This window comes from Lycium barbarum, chromosome 11, assembly GCF_019175385.1.
Source record: "Lycium barbarum isolate Lr01 chromosome 11, ASM1917538v2, whole genome shotgun sequence".
In the NCBI taxonomy this organism is placed as follows: domain Eukaryota; kingdom Viridiplantae; phylum Streptophyta; class Magnoliopsida; order Solanales; family Solanaceae; genus Lycium; species Lycium barbarum.
In genome coordinates, this window is record NC_083347.1 from 226184 (window position 1) to 248920 (window position 22737).

Consider the following 22737-nt stretch of genomic DNA (forward strand, 5'->3'; position numbering starts at 1 on the left):
TTTGTGTATCTCATTCTTTTGTGAGAGCTACGTCTATTCCTCTAATTTCCTTTTTTTTTTCTTTTTCTTTCTTCTTTTTCTTTTTCTTTGTTTGCATATGCACTTGGAGCGAGATCGAGTCTTGGTACAAGACTAACCACCATACCCGGGCATGGAGTCGACATCTCTTAAATACATCGAATCTACCAAGAGGAATGAGCAAAATTCGCTCGGGACCTTCCATGGCAACCTTCTCTTTACCAGTCATGCCATCTTCATTGTTTCCCCTTTTAAATATAATTGCTGGTTTACTTGTGTTTGGTTTATCCCAGTTTGGGATTGCAGGATAAACTTACAGTCAACATAGGTTGTTTAATCATTTAGACTATCCCACTTTAGTTAATAGCTAGTGAAGTACTTCCTTTTCCCCGTAGAATGTGCCTTATAAGCTGCAGATCTTTAAAAGTATCAACTGGGCACGGCTAGAAGTGAACAATGGAAAAAGACTTTTTCACAAAGTGTTTTGGTGCATCTCTGAAAAAAAAACAAGTTTACAATATTTTGAAAGCCTCTTTTCTCGCCAAGTTACTTTTTTTAACAAAGAAAGATATTGCTTATAAAGTTACTTTTCAAATTTACATTAGCTAATTTGCACAATTACCTATCTTATTTGATCACTCTGAGCAATTTAAATCAATTGACACTTTATCATTGAATTATTTCAAAGGCATATTAGTATATTGACTAATACAACATATTTTCTAGTATAACATGGCTAAAGTCTTTTCTATAAATTACTTCCTCATTTAATTTAAAAAGCCGCCTTATATTCTCTATTTTTGAAACTTCGACAATATTTACAAACTATTTTCCTAAATATTTAAAATGTTATATTTGCATTTTTAGGCCTTGATTAATTAACTTAAGTCCGGTCGGTTAACCATTGTTAATGGGTCTTAAAGGGTGCCTAATACCTTCCCTTTAAACTAATTGAACCCTTACCTAGAATCTTAAGTTTCGCAGACTTTTAAAACAGAGTTAACTTTAAAATAACTTTAATAAACTTTAGGTGTCCTAATTCACCATAAATAATTAGGTGGCGACTTCTTAAAAATAAATAAAAAATAGGAATCACCAATATGTTGTACTCTACCTTAACCCGGTTAAAATGGGGTATGACATCTAGTAGAGGAGAATTCTTACCTTATATTCCAAGAAATAATCTTCTTCCACCTTACTTCACTACGAAGAAAGCCCGGATTTAACAACACGATAAGACGGAATAACGAGATCGAAGCAGTGAGCAAAATCCGAATATTGTTCTTGAGAAAAAAAATTACATTTTTCTTCCGTAAAATACCAAGTCACGTTAGTGCTCTATCAATTCAAAACTGCGTTGTTTCCATATAAATGTAAGTCACATTGTTGCTTCCTTGCATATTGAAACAACAAAATAATTAGCTAGAGAGAAAATAAGGTGTGGTACGTTTGTTATTATGGCAAAATGGGAAAGATTTAAGTTTGAATGCTTAAAAAGAGAAAGGGATTCAGCATCCTTTCTTTTGTACGTGTCATTATGCACTTTAATTTGCATGACTTATCACTCCCATCTGCATATTTTAATGCCACCTTTTTTTTTTTCATGATGTCGTGGGGTCCAGCTCCAATCTTGCTTACTAATTTAATTGTCCCAACTGTCCACCCACCAAATAATATATAGTACAGCCATGCATTGCTTTATATTTGTTTTTTTTTCATGGCCCACATGGACTCATCAATCTTTACACTTGTCCACTTTGTTTCCAAATTGCCTCACTTTGTTTCCCACGATAATTGTGCACCCGTAATATTTATTCAATTCACCTTGATAACAATTATTTTTAATACACTTATATACTCATTATCATAATTATATGACATAGCACTAGTCTATAGTCCCTTTTGATACACATAAAATATTATTTTCAGTCATCGTCGTCACGCTTTTCCATCTTAAATTATTTCGGGACTTCATCCCTTGTATACATCAAGTTATTCGTTTCATGCTTGAATACGATCAAATTCTCCGGGCTCAAGTAAATTGCTCATGTTGGACGATTAAATTTTCTAGTATAAAAATATGGAGTATTATAGATTGGATCGTATTCCACTCAAAATCTACTTCTTACTATTTGAACGAATTTATCCAGTAGGCTTATAGGAAAAGTTAGTCACGTACCATATGACATTCATGATGAAAAGCAATTGATAGAAGAGACATTGTTTAATTTAAAGAAGATGTTGACATATAGTCACATAACTTTGTATGAGGTGGTGGAACATAATCATTAGGATGAATGAATTTTATTAAAAAGTTTGGCACATGTCCTAAAGTACTAACCAAATTACTTTTTTGCAGAAATACTCCAGTGCATATATATCCAACGTTGAAGAGGTAAGTAAATTAATAATTTTGACTCAGTGATAAAATAATACCATGACTACTTATTGACTCCTGTGTAATTTTTACCAAATTCTGATTTTTCAACTTTACATCAAGAGCATAAATTTTTGTACTAAAACTTATCAAAAGGGGAAAGAGATATCTTTATATTTTTGTCTTACGAGGAAAAGAAAAATATAATGTCTATTGTTACAAGAAATAAAGTCACACTTGTTAAACATAGAATAACTACTTATAACTTCAAACATCATCTTTTCCTCGAATTTATATCGGTTCACTGATGACAAATATCATAAAAGTACGGGATGTAACAGTTGTTGTTGTTTGTTTTGGCCGAGTTGAATTCTCGGGGATGTTGAGTTTATAGGGGAAATGCTGCCGAAATTTCGGTAGGCAAATATGTGCTTAAGTTTGGATTCTTAAAAAGCTTAAAATTGACAATTGGTAAAAATGACCATTTGTAGATTCTGGACGAAACGGGAAGTGAATTTGAGCAAGCGTAAGGCGCAGCCAAGGTATGTAAAGCCTTCCCCTTCATTCTCAGGCATGTTCTAAACGTAATAGGCTCGGCCGCGAGCCTTAGATACGACTTTGTTCTTCGGAATTCGAGATTGAAATCCGCCCCATTTCCTTCAGTAAGATTGAATCAGTTTTCTTGTAACTTGTCCTTAAAGTAAACTTTACGTATGCAACCTTCCTAAACGGAGTCGGAATGCTTCCAAATGATTATGGATGCCCTCATAAGGTCTATCATCTGTAATTTACGTACGCCGCCAGAGTTGGTCTGAGGTGGGCCTACAAGGCCCGATATTTTCTGTATAACTTTAATTGCCTTGTTTCTGTCCGATTTTCTCAGACAACATCTGGACTAATATTCTGTTCATTATATGACAAGCGTTATGACTATTTTCATAAATCTGACAAAATGATTTTGACATCTGGAAATCTGATTCTGGGAATGATCTGTCGTGCCATCCCAAGTGACATATAGGCGCGTATTATGAATACTGTCCGAACACGTTGATTTGACCCGCCGTCTGGCCTACTTCAGTTCCATTGAGTCTGTGTAATGATCTGTATGTATGTGGTTCCTCATTAATCTGTTCGTGGATGCCTCAATGCTTCCTTCACTGCGCCCGGGCCAGGTTCTGTTATCGTGCACATTCCACTGCATTGTTCACCGCGTCCCTCGGTGTGCGGGCCGGGATCTGTTTACATCTGTATATGATATTATGATGTGTGTATGGGGATGGCGGCCAGGATGACATATGATCTGATCTGTCTGTCCACCGCGTCCCGTACTAAGAGGGCCAGGTTCTGTTACCGCGTCCCTCATGAGAGGGCCGGGATCTGATATATGTATGTATGTATATGCTATCTGCATCTGTATAAGCATATGACTCTGTATGACTCTGCATGCATGATTCTGTCTGTCCGATTGGATTATGATTCTGTCCGGTACACCTCTGTCTGTCCGATTGGATTATGATTCTGTCCGGTATACTTCTGTCTGTCCGATTGGGTTATGAATCTGTCTGGTACACTTCTGTCTGTCCGATTGGATTATGGTTCTGTCCGCTACACTTCTGTATCTCTGGCTCTGATTACGACTATGTCAGCCATACTCTGTGCCCCTGATCCGTACGATGAGTCTGCCAGCTAAACTCTGTATGTCTATTTCAGATTCTGGATCATGATTCTGTCCGCTATATTTCTGTACTTCTGGTTCAGACTATGATTATACTTGTTATATTTTTGCTTTACATACTCGGTACATTTTTCGTACTGACCCCCGGTTCTTCGGGGGCTGCGTTACATGCCCGCAGGTACAGACGCACTCGGTGATACGCCGCCAGTTTAGAACACGGATTCTGCTGTTTTAGGAGGGCTCCTTTGATCCGGAGCGTGTACTTTTGGTATATATCTCCTGACATCTATATATTCTGTATATATGGTAACTTGGGGTACGGCGGGGCCCTGTCCCGTCATATGACTCTGTATGTCCGTTAGAGGCCTGTAGATATGTATGTGGGTTACAGGTTGCTACTGTTCAGGTAGGTACATATGAGTTTGCGATTCCGCTTGTTATGTTAGTCTCAACGGCTTATGTGTAAGCGTCAGTATGTTTATGTATGTACATATTTTCGCGCGCGCTGTATTTGTATTGGTTGAATCTGTGTACTCCTAGTATGAATTATCCATCTGGTACGCCAACTCTGTTAGGTAGGTACGTATGGGTACCCAGTTAGGGTACCAGTCGTGGCCCACGGGGTTGGGTCGTGACAATTATAATTTGTGTTCCGTATCTAAAACTTTATTATATTAGTGTTTGCTACGAATACAAAATCTGCACTTTTTAATATGAGGGGCACTTTTATATATTAGAATTATGGGGCCCACAATTTTTTTTTGCACTTTTTTTTTTACATTGTTTGTTTTTTAATATGGGATTCACTTATGGGGCCCACAATTTTTTTTGGACTTTTTTTTTACATTGTTTGTTTTTTTAATATGGGATTCACTTTTTTTTTTTTTTTTTATATATATTGCTTGATTTTGTCAATAGGGGATACTATGTTCAAAACACGATTAATATAACATTGTAGTTTGTGCTCCGTATTGAAAACTTTATTATATTAGTGTTTGCTACGAATACGCACGTGGCAATGAATCCATCATTATTGACTTAATGAGATACTTTGGAAATTATATGAATATTGTTTGGTTTTATAATATGGGGGGCATACAATTTTTTTTAATTAAATAAATTGGAACGGATATATATTATTACTATTAAGAAGAGTGTATATATTAGAATTATGGGCTCCACAATTTTTTTTAATAATAGTTGTTGTTTAAATTGTGGGCCCCATATTTTTTTATTATTATTAAACGGACGATGAGAAAGTGAGTTTGACTCACTCTTCTTAATAGTAGTAATACGACTACTATAGAGGAGTATAATAATATTAAGTAGGCGTATGGTAATGGAAATCAAATATTTTTCACCTTATTTGTAATTTTAAAGTTGAAGTTGCCTTTGATTAAGTTTTTAGATGTTTTTTAAATTTCAAAAATATAACTTAAAAAAAAAAGGTGAAAAATTCTTATGGCCAAACGGGTTAGGGGTTAGGGGTTGAATGACGTAACATGTAGGTGGTCCCATTACTAGCTAGTAGTTAAATAGAGGAGGATTGTGTTGTGTGATGAGGATCACGAGACGGGGCAATAATGGAGTCGGAGTCTCCATTCAAGTCAGACATACTAAAAGGGAAAGTAGCACTATTGACCGGAGGGGGTTCAGGGATCGGGTTAGGGATATCAATTGAGTTCGGGAAACATGGTGCCTCCCTTGCAATCATGGGCCGCCGCAAGTCCGTCCTTGACTCTGCCGTCTCCTATCTCCACTCCCTTGGTATTCCGGTAATTACTCCTTTCACACATCCTTTCCACAACTCTTTTTTTTTTATCTCTTCTTACCTTCCTTTTGTTTCCTAGGCGATCGGTCTTGAGGGGGATGTCCGAAAGCAACAGGATGCAAAAAGAGTTGTAGAGTTAACTGTCAAGCAATTTGGGAAGCTTGACATTCTTGTTAATGCTGCAGCTGGCAATTTCCTTGTGTCTCCTGAGGATTTGTCTCCTAATGGCTTCAGGACAGGTTTCTTTCATAACGATTATTCACCTTTTTATGCATCATCGCGATTGCCTAACCACTATCTTTTAGATTCATAACTACTTTCTTAAAGACCTTCACATAATCGTAGCCATGCTTAAGTTTTTAGCCTTGATCTTTCCGAGCTTTTCTGTTCCAGTAGGTAACTAGACTTAAAAATCGTTAGAATCAACTCTGTTAATTCTAGCCAGCTTCTTCAAGCGGCTACTACTCCCTCCGTCCCAAATTATTTGTTTGTGTTTATTAAAAAAAGTTGTCTCAAATTATTTATCGTTTAAGACACAATTAACATTTTACTCCTAGTACAAGTTGTCATTAATGGACATAACACATAAATACAGTAAACATTTAATGGAGAGAGATGATAACTTAGACATAAATAAGGTTAAAGTTAGTAAAATACCCTTCCTAATTAATATTTCTTAAGGGGCGAGTAGAACAAGAAAATGACAAATAATTTGAGATGGAGGGAGTATCTTGAAGGTGATTCGAGGTTCAAAGGCTGTGGTTGATTACAGAAACTGGTTATGACTCGTGAGTGTGAAAAGTTCCTTTCAAACCTTCTGTGTTGTCAGTTTGTCTTACTCTAATTTCCTATAATAAGAGTAGTTACTTTGAAAAGAGCTTCAATGCTACATTTATAGCCTTGATTCCCAAGAAGATGGGAGCCAAAGAGTTGAAGGACTTTAGACCTATTAGCTTGATAGGTAGCATTTAAAAAATCATCTCCAAACTACTGACGGAAAGGCTTAAGAAAGTAATGTCCAAACTAGTGGATGCTTGGCAAATGGCATTCATTAAAGGAAGTCAGATCATGGATGCTATCTTGATTGCAAATGAATGTGTGGAGTGAGGAAGATATCCAAGGTTCCTGGGATTGTGTGCAAGTGAGATTTAGAAAAAGCTTATGATCACCTTAACTGGGACTACCTATGGACGAATTTGGAGTTGATGGGGGTTTGGAAGCAAGTGAGTTAAGTGGATAGAGTTTTGTACCAGCACAGTTAAGTTCTCAATCTTAATCAATGGCTCACCTTCCGGTTTCTTTTCTTCTGAGAGAGGACCGAGACGATGGGACCCTTTATCCCCCTTTTCTCTTTATTTTGGCAATGGGAGATCTCAGTGATATGTTGAAAATAGCTCAAGCAAACAACCGAATCAGGGGTTTCAAGGTTAATGCTGGAGCCAATCAAGGATTATCAATTTCCCACCTCCAATATGCCGATGATACCCTTGTCTTTTGTGATGCAGAGAGTGAGCAATTGAAGTACCTGAGTATTTTCTTTATTCTATTTGAAGCCATTTCTGGACTACATATCAACTGGGGGAAGAGTTTTGTCTATCCTAAGTTGCTGATATCAACAATTTAGTAAATACTTTGGGTGGTAAAATTGGAGATTACCTATTACATATCTCGGAATGCCCCGAGGTGCTAAGAGTAAATCTATGAACATTTGGAATGCTATTTTGGAGAAGTGTGAGAAGAAGCTTGTTAATTGGAAGAGTCAATATCTATCATTGGGAGGTAGATTGACTCTAATTAACAGCGTATTAGATGCCTTGCCAACATATATGATGTCTCTATTTCCAATGCCAGGGGAGATTATTAAAAAGATACCATCAGAAGAAATTTTCAGTGGCAAGGCAATTGTGAGACAAAGAAAATTCATTTAGTAGACTGGGAAATTGTCATCTCCAGCAAGCAAAGAGGTGGAATGGGATTAAGAACCTGAAAATTCACAATAAGAGCCTTTTACTGAAATGGCTATGGAGATTTGCATCAGAGGAACAGTCTTTGTGGAAAGAAACTATTCTATCTAGATATGGGATGGAAGATCAATGGATTACCAAGGAAGTGAAGAGTCCTTATGGTGTTGGCTTGTGGAGATCCATCAGGAATTTGTGGCCCAAAATATGGCATAACTCCAAGATTAGAGAGGAAATGGAGGGAAAACGCATTTCTGGCACGATGTTTGGGTTGGTCAATGCTCTTTGAAGCATTTGTTCCCTGAGATTTACAATTTGAACCAACAGAAGATGGCAACTATTTTGGAAGTTAGGGATAATTGTGGTTGGAATATCAGTTATAAGAGATTGCTCAATGACTGGGAGGTGGAAAGGTTGACGGAATTTTACAACATTATTGAGTAGTTCAAAGATTTTTCCACTAATGCGGACAGTCTAGTTTAGTTGAAGGAAAAGAAGGGGATATTCTCTGTCAAATCAGCCTACAAATGCATTCGTAACAGAAATACTCAGCTGGGATTCTAGCCTTGGAAGTTGATTTGGAAAGTTAAGATTCTTACAAGGTGGCATGTTTCACTTGGTTAGTGGCTAGACAGGTTGTTTTAACTCAAGATAATGTGATGAAGAGGGGTCGTAAACTATGTTCCAGGTTTTTTTTTTTTTTTTGTGAAACTGAAGCAGAGACGATTAATCATTTTTTCTTACACTGTAAAGTGGCGGAACAACTTTGGCAGATTTTTCTTAATTTGAAGGGTCTAAAATGGACAATGCCAAGGAGTACAGTTGAAGTTCTAGCTTGCTGGAACAGAGATGGGTATCTGTCAGGACATAGGGATAGATGGAAGATTGGCCCAGCCTGCATCTGGTGGACAATATGGAAGGAGAGAAATCAGAGATGTTTTGAAAATAGAAGTATCACTTTCTAGAAGTTAAAAATGAACTATCTAGTGTTTTTCTCTTTTTGGTGTATTCATGAACTCCCTCAGGAGGCAGAGGACATAGCTAAGATTTTAGATGGCTTATGAAGGAATAGGTGGTAGGTTTTGCTTTTGTGACTACTACTGAAGTACACTATTGGTGTATTTCTATGTTCATAATAGAAAAATAGAAATGTTGACTGTTCAAAAAAAAAAATTATCATCTGTTTCTCCATTGATCCCTTGGGTTTATGGAAGCTTCTTGAGGATGTACAGAAAGGAGGTTGAGTAAGGGGAGTGCTTCGTAGTAAAAGAGGATAGCAAGGCACTTTGCCTTCCTTGATTTGAAGCAGTGTTGTCAAAGGCACGCTTAAGCCCTGAAGCGAGGCTCAAAACATGTCGAGCGCTTCACCTCGCTTTATGTGCGCTTCAGTGTCATCATCAAGGCTCTAAAGACATACTTTTCCTTACCAATGAGCCTCTCTTGAAGAAATGGCACTAGATAATTGATATTTCACTTTATCGTAATGTTTTCACAATTTCTTTGTCCATATATTTGTTATTTATGCTTATTATTATTAGTCTTGGACTAAACATATATATATATTTGTATTTTTGCGCCGTTGCGCCTTTTTTCATTAAAGCCCACCTTTTTTTTGCGCTTGAATTCCCAGCCAACCTTAGAGCTTTTATGCGCTTTTCGCTTTAAATAACACTGATTTGAAGTGAAGGGAAGGCTTTCACAGCATTACAAATTGATTCTTTCTGATTGCTCACGATGGCTTTTGCAGTACTAGATATTGACTCTGTTGGTACGTTCACTATGTGCCGTGAAGCACTTAACTATATCAAGAAAGGAGGACCTGGGAGGAGTTCGACTTCTGGTGGAATAATACTGAACATCAGTGCTACTTTGCATTACACTGCATCTTGGTATCAAATCCATGTAGCTGCTGCCAAGGTGTGGAACTTTAGCTTCAAACATAATTGTGTTCATTTTTATTTTGTTATTTTAAGTTCCCATCATCTCTGTACAGGCTGCTGTTGATGCAGTCACTAGAAATTTGGCTCTAGAGTGGGGCACAGACTATGATATTAGGGTCAATGGTATTGCACCAGGCCCCATAGGTGATACTGCTGGCATGCGTAAACTTGGACCAGAAGAGATCACCAATAAGAGCAAAGATTACATGCCTCTGTACAAACTTGGGGAGAAATATGATATTGCCATGGCTGCTTTGTACCTTGCATCAGATGCTGGTTGGTACTTGACGCTTTTTAGACTTGCACTGAAGTACTACTCCTATGTGTTAATTTTATTGGTCATATTGATATTTATGATTCTGGATGAATTTTAAGATATTAAATATAAATTGAGATAGATGCATCTTGTCATTAGTGGGCATGGTTCATATTAGGTGACAGACAGTCTACTCCCTGCTCTTGCCTCACCACCATGTGCCTGTCCAAGTTCACTACTTATATGACCACTTAGTGTCAATTTCTTGCTATGACCAGTTACTGTCAGTTCTTGCTATCCACTTGCGGCGTCTCTCTCTTCCTGTTCCTTATACTGGGTTAAATTTGTAATGAGGACTCACTTTTCCACTCTTTTGCTCTGCACCAGATGTTCAGACTGACTTGATTCCCACTACCACTTCTGCATTGTGCTTTCAGGAAATATATGCTACCAATCAGTGCGGGACCTAGTGTATATGCATTGCATATTTCCAGAATCGTGCATTTAATTACTGCATCAATGTGGAACATCCACTCTACTTGCAGTTTTGGCTAAATCAAGACTTCAAATTAGAAACCCACAATTTGCTTCTTGCTTGTAGTAATCTCCTTTTTTCTTTATGCTTCCTGTGCATGTAGGCAAATATATCAACGGAACCACCATGATTGTCGACGGAGGCCTCTGGCTTAGCAGGCCTCGACATCTACCTAAAGCTGAAGTTAAAGAGCTCTCGCGAACAGTCGAGAAGAAATCAAGAAATGCACCTGTGGGAGTTCCTCCCAGCAAGCTTTGAGTTTATCAACTATAGGCGTTGTGGGTTAAACAGCACATGGAAGCAATTACAGTTTTGCTGCAGCAAGGAACTTGTTAAAAAAACTTTATTATTATTTCTGGCTACTGTCCATTGAAGTACATTTAAATATACAACACGATTGGAAACTAGTATTAGCAGTTTAAGCAACTGGAACCGACTCTCAGCAGGATTAGTACTTTTGTTTGTTTTTTTTTTTTTCGTGTGTACCAGTCAATAAAGACAGAAACCTGACCAGTGCGGGCACGTCTAATCAAAAAAGATTTCCTAGAGGTGTTTTCTTTCATGTCCCAGGCTACGCATTTTGGTTTTCTCCTTACCAAGGACTTCTCTGCTGTTCCTTTTTTCGTTTTGTTGCACCTGTCCCAGACGTGTGCCTTTCCGGCCGCATTGAAGTGCTTTCCGCTATGGAACGGCAGCTACATATCTTTCTACCTTTCCTATTATTCAAAATCCCCTCATCAGGCTAAGACTCTCTTAATGACAGGAGGCAGAATGATGACTTATTTTTCGTAGAAACGGAAATTAAAAGTTTAGTTGCAAGAATACATTCCATAAGAAGACATTTTAGTTTTTACTATTCATTTGATAGGAAGACATTTTGGTTTTTACTCACAGTATTATTACGGTACGAAAACCATCACAGCTCATTCCCTAACCCCAACGCCAAAGAGGAGGGTTAAGCAAGAGCTGAAAATATGGGTTGCCAAAGACTATAAACTTAAAAAACCCCCAACAGGTATACTATCAGCCATCATTTGGCTGTTGCCTTGAAACTGTGCACAGGTGTTGATAGCAATCCGTTGGCTTGAAAAGATAATTATCTGCACTCCCCAAGCTCTGCCTAAACATCCATGTTCCCTTTTCAACAAATACGAGTTCAAAGAGGTCCTTGCTTGACTGCTTCTGCTTAAAATATTGAGTGAGCTTTATAGTTTACACTGTACAAATCAAAATTACAATAGAACTATATTTTCACCATTCCCCTTTTGTTACACAATATTCTCGCCCTTGCAAGAAAAATAAGCTAAATATCTCCATGGAACATCTTTATCATATGATGCTAGATGCAGGATTCTCTCTGGTTGCCCTAACTTTAAGATTCTGCTCCTTAGCTCACAGCAAAAAGCTGCTCACTTAAAAGTAAGAGAAAAATAGCACGTTCCTTTTGAGGAACTATCACGCTGCAAAGTCAAAGCTCAGACTTATCCATGGGCCCAAGAACCTTCGAACCTTTTCTGCTAGCCCCAGTCGAGGCATTTCATAACACAGTATATATGCTTGCACAAGTTAAACACAAAATGAGAACACAAGGAATCTTTTGTGCTCCTTAGTCCTTACAGTTCCAGTCCTTGCAACTAAATGCCTCAGCACACCCTGCAATTAATTGTCCAAAAATAGATTATTAGCTTAGATTCATATATGAGAAAGTAGTGAGCTAGTATCCTGACTTTGCAGATGAAGAAGGAACAAGAATCACCTCTTCTAGCACGACAGTATGTATCTATCATTCTGCTTTCAAAGCTTCATTTTTTCATAGACATGGCTTCCTCAATTTTTTTAATGACCATACTCAGACTGCATCCACTCTCAATAGCTTTTACTGCAGCTCGATGTGCTTGTTTGTGCCATTTCAGAAGATTATAAGATTGCAGAACCGACCACCTTGCTTGATTTGACATCTGTTTGAAAACATCGAATGTTGCATTATAAAAGCAAAGAGTTACAAGACAAGCAAATAACTTTAACCAGAGAAACACCTGTGCCACAGAGAGTGGGGGTTCTAGAAGAATACTGATGCTTCGGAAGAGATTTTCATCATTTTCTCCACCTTCAGCCTCTCCATATATAAGAGCTTCAGCTGCAATCCCAGCAAATAGAACCATGCAGTACCTAACATTTTTATTTTTTTATTATCTTGGTGCAAGGAACTGCAGCAAACAAAATAGTCAAAAAAGGTTTCTTGATCTCCTTTTTTACGGCGATTTGACGGGACTTTGTGCAAAGAAATAACTAATATGGATTACAGAAAATCCAGAGAGCTGGTTCTAGCATAGAAATGTATTTTGTCCAAGGAACAATTGTAAGCAAAATGACTGGCTAGGACATCCACCTGTCAAATGCAGAACCACTTAACCGGCCTTCAGCAAGCTCATTTTCCATTTTTTCATCCCAAAACTGTGTTCCTGCCTGCATGAAAGAAAAATAGAAGAGAAACCAACTGTTCAGATAGTTCTCAAAATGGGTTCACAACCTTATGTGTGGAAGACAACTTTGATTTCCAAGAAAATAAGAAACTAAAGATCTCACTATTTAATTGTAAATTCTTCTCATGGAACAAGGACAGCCACTACTGGGGATAAAGAAAAAATGAGGAATGCCTACATAATTGTGTTGCACTGTGCCATGTAGAAAAGAATATATTTTAGGCCATTCAACCACTATTCTTCAATAGACAAATATTGACTAGATAACTGCAAGAGTCTACACTGACACATAGCCGATACTTGTTCTTCAATTGGTCCACCAAAGGGTATAAATTTGGAAACTTCTAGAAGACAATAAGAATAGGTTGTATCAAGTCGTGGATTAAATTGCTGTACAGTGTGTGGCATCTAATGGATGCTGTTTGTGCATGTTTGGTCAGAAATAACTGTCTTGAATTCCCATCTGTACGGTGAGGTACATGGTTCGCCTTAAAAGACTTAATGAGAAACGAAGGGGAGGAGCAGATATCTATGTAATTACAGTCTTTGTTGGCCGTTATTTCAACAATTGGTCCAGAAGAGCCAATAAGAAGGATCTACAGCAAATTACCTGTCCTTGAATGCCCATCTGCATTGCGATAATTGGGTCTAAAATTACACCACGAATAGGACAACCCATCAGGTATGCTGCAGTGATATCAGTGGACAAATGAATTATTATAAGAGTTAGGTTTACATTCCTTCGAATGTTATAGAAAATAAAGAATGATAGTAATAGAAAGGCCAAGACTGATAGGTCTTGGGAGAACAAGCTGATAATATCTATGGCATGTCATCGTATCGAAACTTAAATCTCCAGAAGTACATATCATCTCTGAAAGATGGAAGAGTCTATATCTGAAGTTCTTTCATTCTATTGCAGTAAATACCGTCAAGTGTTGTTAGAAACATGGTTTACCAACAAGGAGATGGCCTGCTTCGTGAACACAAATTCGACGCTTATAGGGAGGCCAGAAGCTGGAGATTTGTGCTAAGCAGGAACCTCCAAGAAATATAGCATCTACCATGGCAAGCCCCAAGACTGCAGCAATGTTAGGCCTAATATCTATTCCTTGATTCAGCAGAAATGAGACTCCAGCAAACAATGTAGCCAAAAGAAAGCCAGACGTTCCAGAAAGGCCCCACTTCTTTGGCGAAAGTTTGGTCACTGAACTACAGAAGAGTTAAAAAGCATGTTACTAAATCAGTACATTTTCTGATCCTAAAAGAAAAAGTCAGAAAAAGCAAAAACCAATTTTTTTCCGGAGAATACTCCATGTAAACATGCAAGTGCAAAGAATTTAAGTGTTTCAGAGAGGTGGTATGGATTAGCACTGACCATCTAAACCAGTTGAAGACTTTAAGACGGTTGGCGTGACATCACGCGGCCCTTCCAGAACTGCAGATATAGGCAATGTTGTCTGAGTTTTGTGACAAAGAATATTGCAAAATGGTGATATTAAAGTGAAAACTCTTTCGGAATGTGGGATAATCAATGATAACAGAATTATTTGACAGCAAAAATAAAACACTTAGTTCTTTAATTTACACTGAAGTATGGTTTAAGCTTTATAGTTCAGTTAAGGAGTTGAAGTGCAATATCCATACATATATGACCGCGTGTGTGCAAGCATGACTTTAACACCGAATTCCATTTTTTTTTTTTAAGGTAAGATATGACTATAAATACGGAAGTCTGTAAAAGAATAAAATAATGAAAGAGAAGGAAGTTCACTCTAGGAACCAGCAAATGAGTGTTTCAGACATTGATGACATGAAATCAGTAACTTTCAGGCAGTGTTGTCAAAGGCGCGCTTTAGGCCCTGAAGCGAGGCTCAAAACATTTTGAGCGCTTTGCCTCGCTTTATGTGCGTGTCATCATCAAGGCACTAAGATATACTTTTCCTTGCCAATGAGCCTCTCTTGAAGTGACACTAGATAATTGATATTTCACTTTATTGTAATGGTTTTACAATTTCTTTATCCATATATTTGTTATTCATACTTATTATTATTAGTCTTGGACTAAACATACATACATACATACATACATATATATATATATATATATATATATATATATATATTTGTATTTTTGCCCATTGCGCCTTTTTTCATTAAAGCCCACGCTTTATTTGCGCTTAAAGCCCCAACTGACCTAAGAGTTTTTTTGTGCTTTTCGCTTTTGATAACACTGCTTTCAGGGAATTGACTCGAAAATGTCAACATAGAAATAGAACAGAGTAAAGCACTTCATCAATGAGAGAGTGATGAAATATTCTCACTCTTTATTAGAAATGAGGAGCTTGGGATTTTTGTAAATAGCTAACGTTAGCCTCACATGCATTACCAAGACCTATTCAAGAATTTCCTGTGCTAGTTCCTAGGAGAGAAAAGGCTACAAGGATAAAAATAATGGGCTCCACCCACAACTCTAGCATTTAGAAGCCCACTTCAATGCTACTCACACTATTCATTTAGTCTCTCGTGGCTTCCATTAGTCATTAACCACTGCTTCTGGTAAGCAGTTACTTCAACTCTGAGACTCTAATTCAGACCTAGAACAAGCAACATCATCTGATTGCTACATTTAAGAGCATTTTCTTTTAGAATATCGCAGCCAAGAGGAATTAGAAAATTGAAAACTGAAGTGATACTTAAATTATAGATAGGTTGTTGTCACACATTCAACTTTGTGGGAAACAAGGGGACAGTCAAGTTCCAAAGTAGAGGAGATACTTTAGCTGATAAGGATTGGAGTGAAGTAAGCATTAGAAGATATATTTAAAGTTGGTGTAGAAAGGGTTACCAATAGTGCGGTATTTGCCGAAATTGGGCAAGAGACCTTTGTCGTTGAGGAAAGCATAAGCAGCGGCAACAAGCCTCATATCATCGGCATTCAAGCATGTATCCAAAACCTGCCAGTCTCTCTCCAACTCAACCGAAGGTGAAATGGGCATGTCCCTGAGGAAGCGGAGAGCTCGAGAGAGGTCTTTATCCTTAACTGCTTCCTCGTATTCTCGCCACTCCCTCCTTAAAGCCCTCATTTTTGAGCTCTCTCTTCTTCTGTGATGCAATTGAAAAGGAGTTGGGTATGCCGTGAGGGAATTCGGGTGGTGCAGAGTACAAAAACCAATCGACGTCATCGTATTCATGCTTCATCAACTGGAACCCTAACCCAACAATTTCATCACCCGTTTCAAACTAGGTACGCAGTTGACCACGTAATACTCAAAAAGTAAAAAGTTCCGTGAACCAACCTTTACTCTTCTAATCTGCAGTTTTTTTCAACTCTTAAAAATCAGGAGATTGATACATTGTCTCCCTCGTTTGCAACACAAATTATACGCAAAAATCATTTTACACTCATACAAGTCACCAATTCTTTAGTTTATTATAATTTGTGTATGAACTAATGCCACGTGACTCAAATCACATAGCTTTAAGAAAATAAGGATAAGAAATGAAATAAGCAAGGGCTAGTAAATAATATTAAGACTAGATAATTTCAATTAACCCACTCGTGAAACAAGCATTGTTCAATAACATTTTGTCTTACAATTCAAAAGCTAGAAACGAACAATCACAAGCATATCTTAGTAGCTCTCATCAACGAATCAACATCAATCATTCATATTGAATAGAGGGAATGCGTACCTAAATACCAATTACCTCCATTAAATACCAGCTATAAATAATAAATAGATAAATTATACTCCCTCCATTTTCTTCTTTCTTAAAGCGTCACTTATTTTGAAACAAAATAAAAGTCACTTAATATGAAATGGAGAGAGTGACAAATAATCTCAAGCAACCATATAAGGATATTCAATTCATATGCGCAAAAGGAAAAAGGGATTGAGAAGGAGAAGATGAAAAAGGTTTTAGACAAACACATGTTCCACTAATGTTCGGGATCTATCTTGATTTTCAACAATAATCAACCGATAATAAAACTCGAGCATCAAATGAAAGTGGGCAACCTACGAGATGGACTCAAAATGAGAAGGTTAGTAGCATCTTGTAGGATGATCATTGCTAGTTCGTTGCATTCAAGTGTCAATATCCCACAAGTCAGTCTGGAAAAAGCAAATAAAGTCTCTCTTTTACGATCATCCAATCCACAACAACTCGAATGAAATCTGGCCCTTTGCTTGAACGAAGAAGGGTTTTTACCGGGACTTTCCAATATTTCCTTATCGATAAACGGAAGTCGACTCTCTTAAAAATGGCTTTACCCCAGTCCCACAAGTCATCTAACATGTAAGCGATGATCTCGTATTGATCGTCTTTGGAAGATAATGAATACAATGCAAAATAAGCATTAAAAAATAAGTGAAGTGAGGCTTATAAAGTATAAGAAACACACAATTAGAGTCTGTTTCGAAAGCCACCTGATAATTGGAATTGGTGTAATTACTAGGGTAGTAATTACACAGCCTAGTAATTACAAAGTATTGTAATTACAATGACCTGTTTATTTGTCTTAATGTAATTACAGTGTAATTACAAGCGTGTTGTTTGGTTGCATAAGTGTAATTTACATAGTTTATTTAATATAAAAATAAAATTTAATTATCAAAAAATTAAAATTAATATTAAAAAATATATGCCTTTATAAATGATATTTAATTAGTTATTTAATAACACATTGTTTATTGAAAATATATTAATTAATAATTGTATATTTGTAACTAATATTGTAAAAAATAATTGATATATAATTTTCAAATTAATAATATTTTAATTTTAATTAATTATAAAATTTAGAAGCGGACTTTTTTTGTGAGAACATCATGGATGGAATGTTTGACCGAAAAAAATATATTTATAAATATAATGCCATAACATTATTCAAATGTTTGACAAAAAAAAACTGTAAGTGAAAAATAAACAACATGCAATGTGAAATAACAAGTCAATAGTACTAAAACAACAACAACATCTACATCATCATACCCGGTGAGTCCCACAATGTGGGGTCAATAGTACTAAAACAAATAAATTAAAATCGAAAATATCCTGAATTCAAAATTCAAAAAGAAAAAGAAAAAGTTTGACATGATACTCTTATCTCAAATTCCAACATTACATAAGTAAGTTCAACGTGACTTAAGTAAATATAATTCAAAAGAAAGGAAAAATAAAGTCTATAACCTCATTCATAACGAAATTTTACTTTAATAACGTCCTCATTATATGTCAAGTTTGTTAATGACTCATTCTTTCTAGTATTAAGAGTTGTAGTTTCAAAATTAGAATAAAAGCACGATTATGTTAAATTAATAAAATTTTAAAAATAAAAAATAAAAATTCGAGTAATTACATGAAACCACAAGAAATAAAGTTAGGATTGAGAAGAAAGGAAATGAAAGATAAATAATATAAAAAGAAAAAATAAAAATAAAAATAATTTAAAAGTAAAAATAAAAACAATTTAAAATAATAGAAATTAAAAATAAATTAAAAAGAAAATAAATTAAAATAAAACAAAAAAGAAAGAAACTAAAAAGTAACCCTGGAATTACAGGGTGTAATTACACCCAATTCTCAACTCCCCTTAAGAACTGGAGAGTGTAATTAGACCCTCTCAATTACACCTAATTGTGTAATTACTTAGTCAAACAAACAGACCAATTGTGTTATGTGCATTCTTGAGTAAATACATGCCCTTAATATACTTGTCGTGCAACTGTGCAAGCTACGTTATGTGCATTCTTGAGTAAATACATGTAATTCAACGAGCCTTTAAAAAACCTTGCATCTAATTTTATTATGATTAATTATTTGACTCACTCTTGACGAAATTTTATGATTGTAGAATGATGGTTACACCTCTTTGTAGGAATATTTGTTATACTTCATTTGAGATTAAGAGTGGTCAGATACTCATGTATTCTAGATCTATGAATGTCCGACTTAGAAAAGTCTTGTTATTGCTTTCATCGAGTTGCTTGTCCAAGTATTAATAAAGTCAAGTTACAATACGAGATACTTACTAAAAAATCAAGTAAGCACTAAAATTGCTCATTCCACTTGATTGTTTTGTTAGTGTGCAGCAATTCTGCTTGAAAATTGCATTTGTGTTCGACCAATCTGTTCATAGTTGAATTTAAGGAGTAAAATCGTCATTTCAATTTAGTGGTGGGAAGGTAAAGAAGAAAACGAAAGGCCAATGAGTGTTTGGGCCAACCAAATAAAAAAGGAGGCTGAGTCTGGACGGAAATAATCGTTGAACCTCAACCCCAACTCAACGATAAGAAAAATCCACTCGACGTCCACATATACACTCTCTTTTATTTCCCTGTCAAAGTCCTCTCTGTACATCTCTCTCTCTGCACAGAAGAGCAAAATGGCATCAGCTACTGCTTCCCACACTTTGTGCGGCATCCCCGCCACGTCATCCTCTACCACCACCAGGGCTTCCCCTTCCCCTTCTCCTCGCTTCCTCCTCAAAACCCCTCTCCGCCGCCTCAGTTTCGCCGGCGCTGCTGCTGATTCCGTCTTCACCAGCCACGTGGCGACCAAGCTCCGATCCCTCAAGGGCTCATCCAAGCCTGTTAGGGCTGTTGCCTCCATGGCCAAGAAGAGCGTTGGAGACCTCACCGCTGCTGATTTGAAGGGAAAGAAAGTGTTCGTGAGGGCAGATTTGAATGTGCCACTTGATGATAGTCAGAACATTACTGATGACACTAGGATTAGAGCTGCCATCCCTACCATCAAGCACTTGATGGCCAATGGTGCTAAAGTTATTCTCTCCAGTCACCTGGTCAGTACTACTTCTTCTCCTTATTTTCACTCTAGTCTTCTCTTGTTACTGCCATTATAATCTTAAGTATGCCCTTTGTTTCTGCCCTTTCCCAAGCTGGATCTTTATTTTGCTTTCCCGTCAAAAATTGTGCCTTTTCTTTTAATTATAAATAATGCAGCAACAGCTTGGAACTAAAATTCAACTTATTTAGCCACTGGTTATCATAGGAATTGCGTGTTTTGAAATTCTAAGAGCCTTTTACAACTCACTCACTGTATTCAATCTTGTCCTCCTATCTTGTTTGCTTTCTCTTCTTCCACATTTTGTTGAAGTAGTGAGGCTATGTCAACTTTTAATTATCTTGCTTATTGAAATTTCAGGGAAGGCCAAAAGGAGTCACTCCTAAATACAGCTTGGCACCGCTTGTCCCCAGGCTATCTGAACTGCTTGGAATCCAGGTACATTCTGTTACCATTTTAATACTTTTCTTGTACAAGAAGATAAAAATAAAGAGTTAAGGATCAAAAGGTCACTATCTAATTGATTGTGCTATTGACTTCTCGTATGCTTTACCAACAGGTTGTGAAGGCCGATGACTGCGTTGGTCCGGAGGTTGAGAAGTTGGTTGCTTCACTTCCCGAGGGAGGAGTTCTTCTTCTTGAGAATGTAAGATTCTACAAGGAGGAAGAGAAGAATGAACCTGAGTTTGCAAAGAAACTTGCATCATTGGCAGATCTCTACGTGAATGATGCCTTTGGTACAGCTCACAGAGCACATGCCTCTACAGAGGGAGTTACTAAATTTTTGAAGCCTTCTGTTGCAGGTTTCCTTTTACAAAAGGTTAGCTTACTTGATTGTCACTTCCTTTCATATTGTTTTCTTTGACAAACTGATGGCCAGTGGCCCATCATATGGCAAATTGCACTCTTTAGCAAATTTATTTGTATCACTGTTCAGGAATTGGACTATTTAGTCGGGGCAGTTTCAACTCCAAAGAGGCCATTTGCTGCTATTGTGGGTGGTTCAAAGGTTTCGTCCAAGATTGGAGTGATCGAATCACTTCTGGCGAAATGTGATATATTGCTTTTGGGTGGAGGCATGATCTTTACCTTCTACAAGGCTCAAGGTCTTTCAGTTGGTTCCTCCTTGGTTGAGGAAGACAAACTAGAGCTTGCTACATCACTCATGGAAAAGGCTAAGGCGAAAGGAGTCAGTCTCTTGTTACCATCTGATGTTGTGATTGCAGATAAATTTGCTCCTGATGCAAACAGCCAGGTCTGCATGCTAAGCTTTTCTCATATAAACCTATCTGACCAGAGAGCTTTTTGCGCTTGAGATTCTTTGGACTTTGATCTTGCATCTGTACTGTTTTTGACACCTAATATCAGATTCTGTTGCTTATGGCTTGTGTTGAACTTACAATTTTGCTTTGGTTACTGTAGACTGTGCCGGCATCTGCTATCCCCGATGGTTGGATGGGGTTAGACATTGGACCAGACTCTATCAAGACTTTCAACGATGCCTTGGATACCACAAAAACAGTGATCTGGAATGGACCTATGGGGGTGTTTGAATTTGACAAGTTTGCTGCTGGAACAGAGGTACCGATTACCATTCTTCTCCTCATATTTATTTTACCATATGCTGAGTTTATAAAGGAAATAGAAAGGGAATAAAGCTGGTTTTGCATTGGTTTTTTAAATTTAAAGGAAGAGGTAAGCTGCTTTGGTATGTCACTTAGGGGTTGTTTGGTGGGGTGTACAAACAAGTGAACAACAACATACCCAGTATAGTCCCACAAGTGGGGTGGTGTTAGGTAGAACAAAGCTGATATAAAATTTAGTACAATGTTGGTTGCAAATCTCACTTATGTACAACTAATACCAGTATGACTCATACACTCAATTCAATACTATTCTCATACATAGTAAACCATGACATTAACAATACCGGCGGTACTATACATCCTATTCAGTACTATTCTTGATAATGCAATGCATGTTATCTTTTATACAACAAACCAAACAGTCGACAAGAAATAATGGCAACATAAATAATCCCAGCATAACTTGCGTTTGAACCAAACAACACCTTAGTGTGCTAACTTATCATCTACTTATTGTTCTAATTTTATGGTGAGGGTGCAATTATGCTTTTTGTATATGTTGGTAGTGTTTACCTTACGATTTCGATAGAGTTGTTTCTGTAACTGAAAAGTAAATAGTAAAAAGCATGTTGTTTTGGTGATAGGCAATTGCAAAGAAGCTAGCAGACCTAAGTGGGAAAGGAGTGACCACAATCATCGGAGGTGGAGACTCTGTTGCAGCTGTTGAGAAAGTTGGAGTTGCAAGCGTTATGAGCCACATATCCACTGGTGGTGGTGCCAGTTTGGAGCTACTGGAAGGAAAGGAGCTCCCTGGTGTCATAGCTCTAGATGAAGCAGACGCCCCTGTCGCTGTGTAAAACAATTTGCACTAATTTTTTTTCCGGTCAACTTAAATCAGTGGTGATTTCCAGTTGGGAAACATTGAGTTGATGTTGTAGATTTTTCAGGTGATACTTGCAATATAAGAGTCCGTTTTTTCACCCATGTTCTTTTGTCTAAATAAAGGGCGAGCATGTATATCAGTTATAGACAGCTACAAGCTTTGATGTCTTCAACAAACTCTATCCTTGATTTGGTTCATTTTGGAGGAACTTCTTTAGACGTAAGAGCTTTTGTTATCTGAACAAACTCATGTTGTGTGTTAAAATTCACCTTTGCTTTAAACGATACCGTATATGGCTCATGACATATATTGGTTGTGCAAGGATGTGCTCCCGTATTATGCTTGGTGATCTATGGTAAAGCATATACCAACCAATCGTTTTGTTGTTGGAACATGAACATTAATTTCCAAGAAGAAATAAAAAAGGTAACACAAAACAAAG

The 22737-nt window shown here is 37.1% G+C and overlaps 3 protein-coding genes across 4 annotated transcripts; 2 read left to right on the forward strand and 1 right to left on the reverse strand.

Annotated features, from left to right (window-relative positions):
• The first annotated feature begins 5617 nt into the window (after window positions 1-5617).
• LOC132618419 (peroxisomal 2,4-dienoyl-CoA reductase [(3E)-enoyl-CoA-producing]) lies at window positions 5618-11095 on the forward strand. The gene is made up of 5 exons (XM_060333476.1): window positions 5618-5845; window positions 5921-6080; window positions 9550-9719; window positions 9796-10018; window positions 10637-11095. Exons 1-5 carry the CDS (start codon window positions 5654-5656, stop codon window positions 10789-10791), a joined length of 900 nt encoding a protein of 299 aa, XP_060189459.1. The 5' UTR covers window positions 5618-5653; the 3' UTR covers window positions 10792-11095.
• A 587-nt stretch (window positions 11096-11682) lies between these two features.
• On the reverse strand, window positions 11683-16579 carry LOC132618418 (uncharacterized). 2 transcript variants are annotated; one of them, XM_060333474.1, is made up of 8 exons: window positions 15865-16493; window positions 14395-14454; window positions 13975-14223; window positions 13627-13703; window positions 12923-12999; window positions 12570-12702; window positions 12290-12491; window positions 11683-12186 (listed from the first exon to the last, which is right to left on the reverse strand). In XM_060333474.1, the coding sequence occupies exons 1-7, from the start codon at window positions 16208-16210 to the stop codon at window positions 12336-12338; spliced, it is 1098 nt and encodes a 365-aa protein (XP_060189457.1). In that variant the 5' UTR covers window positions 16211-16493; the 3' UTR covers window positions 11683-12186; window positions 12290-12335. The 2 variants fall into 2 exon arrangements, with proteins under 2 accessions (XP_060189457.1, XP_060189458.1); XM_060333475.1 differs by lacking the exon at window positions 11683-12186 and having other exon boundaries at window positions 12354-12491; window positions 12570-12740; window positions 15865-16579.
• Window positions 16580-19268: 2689 nt separating this feature from the next.
• LOC132616595 (phosphoglycerate kinase, chloroplastic) lies at window positions 19269-22518 on the forward strand. The gene is made up of 6 exons (XM_060331119.1): window positions 19269-19824; window positions 20187-20264; window positions 20386-20646; window positions 20764-21081; window positions 21249-21407; window positions 22057-22518. Exons 1-6 carry the CDS (start codon window positions 19408-19410, stop codon window positions 22267-22269), a joined length of 1446 nt encoding a protein of 481 aa, XP_060187102.1. The 5' UTR covers window positions 19269-19407; the 3' UTR covers window positions 22270-22518.
• The last annotated feature ends 219 nt before the right edge of the window (window positions 22519-22737 follow it).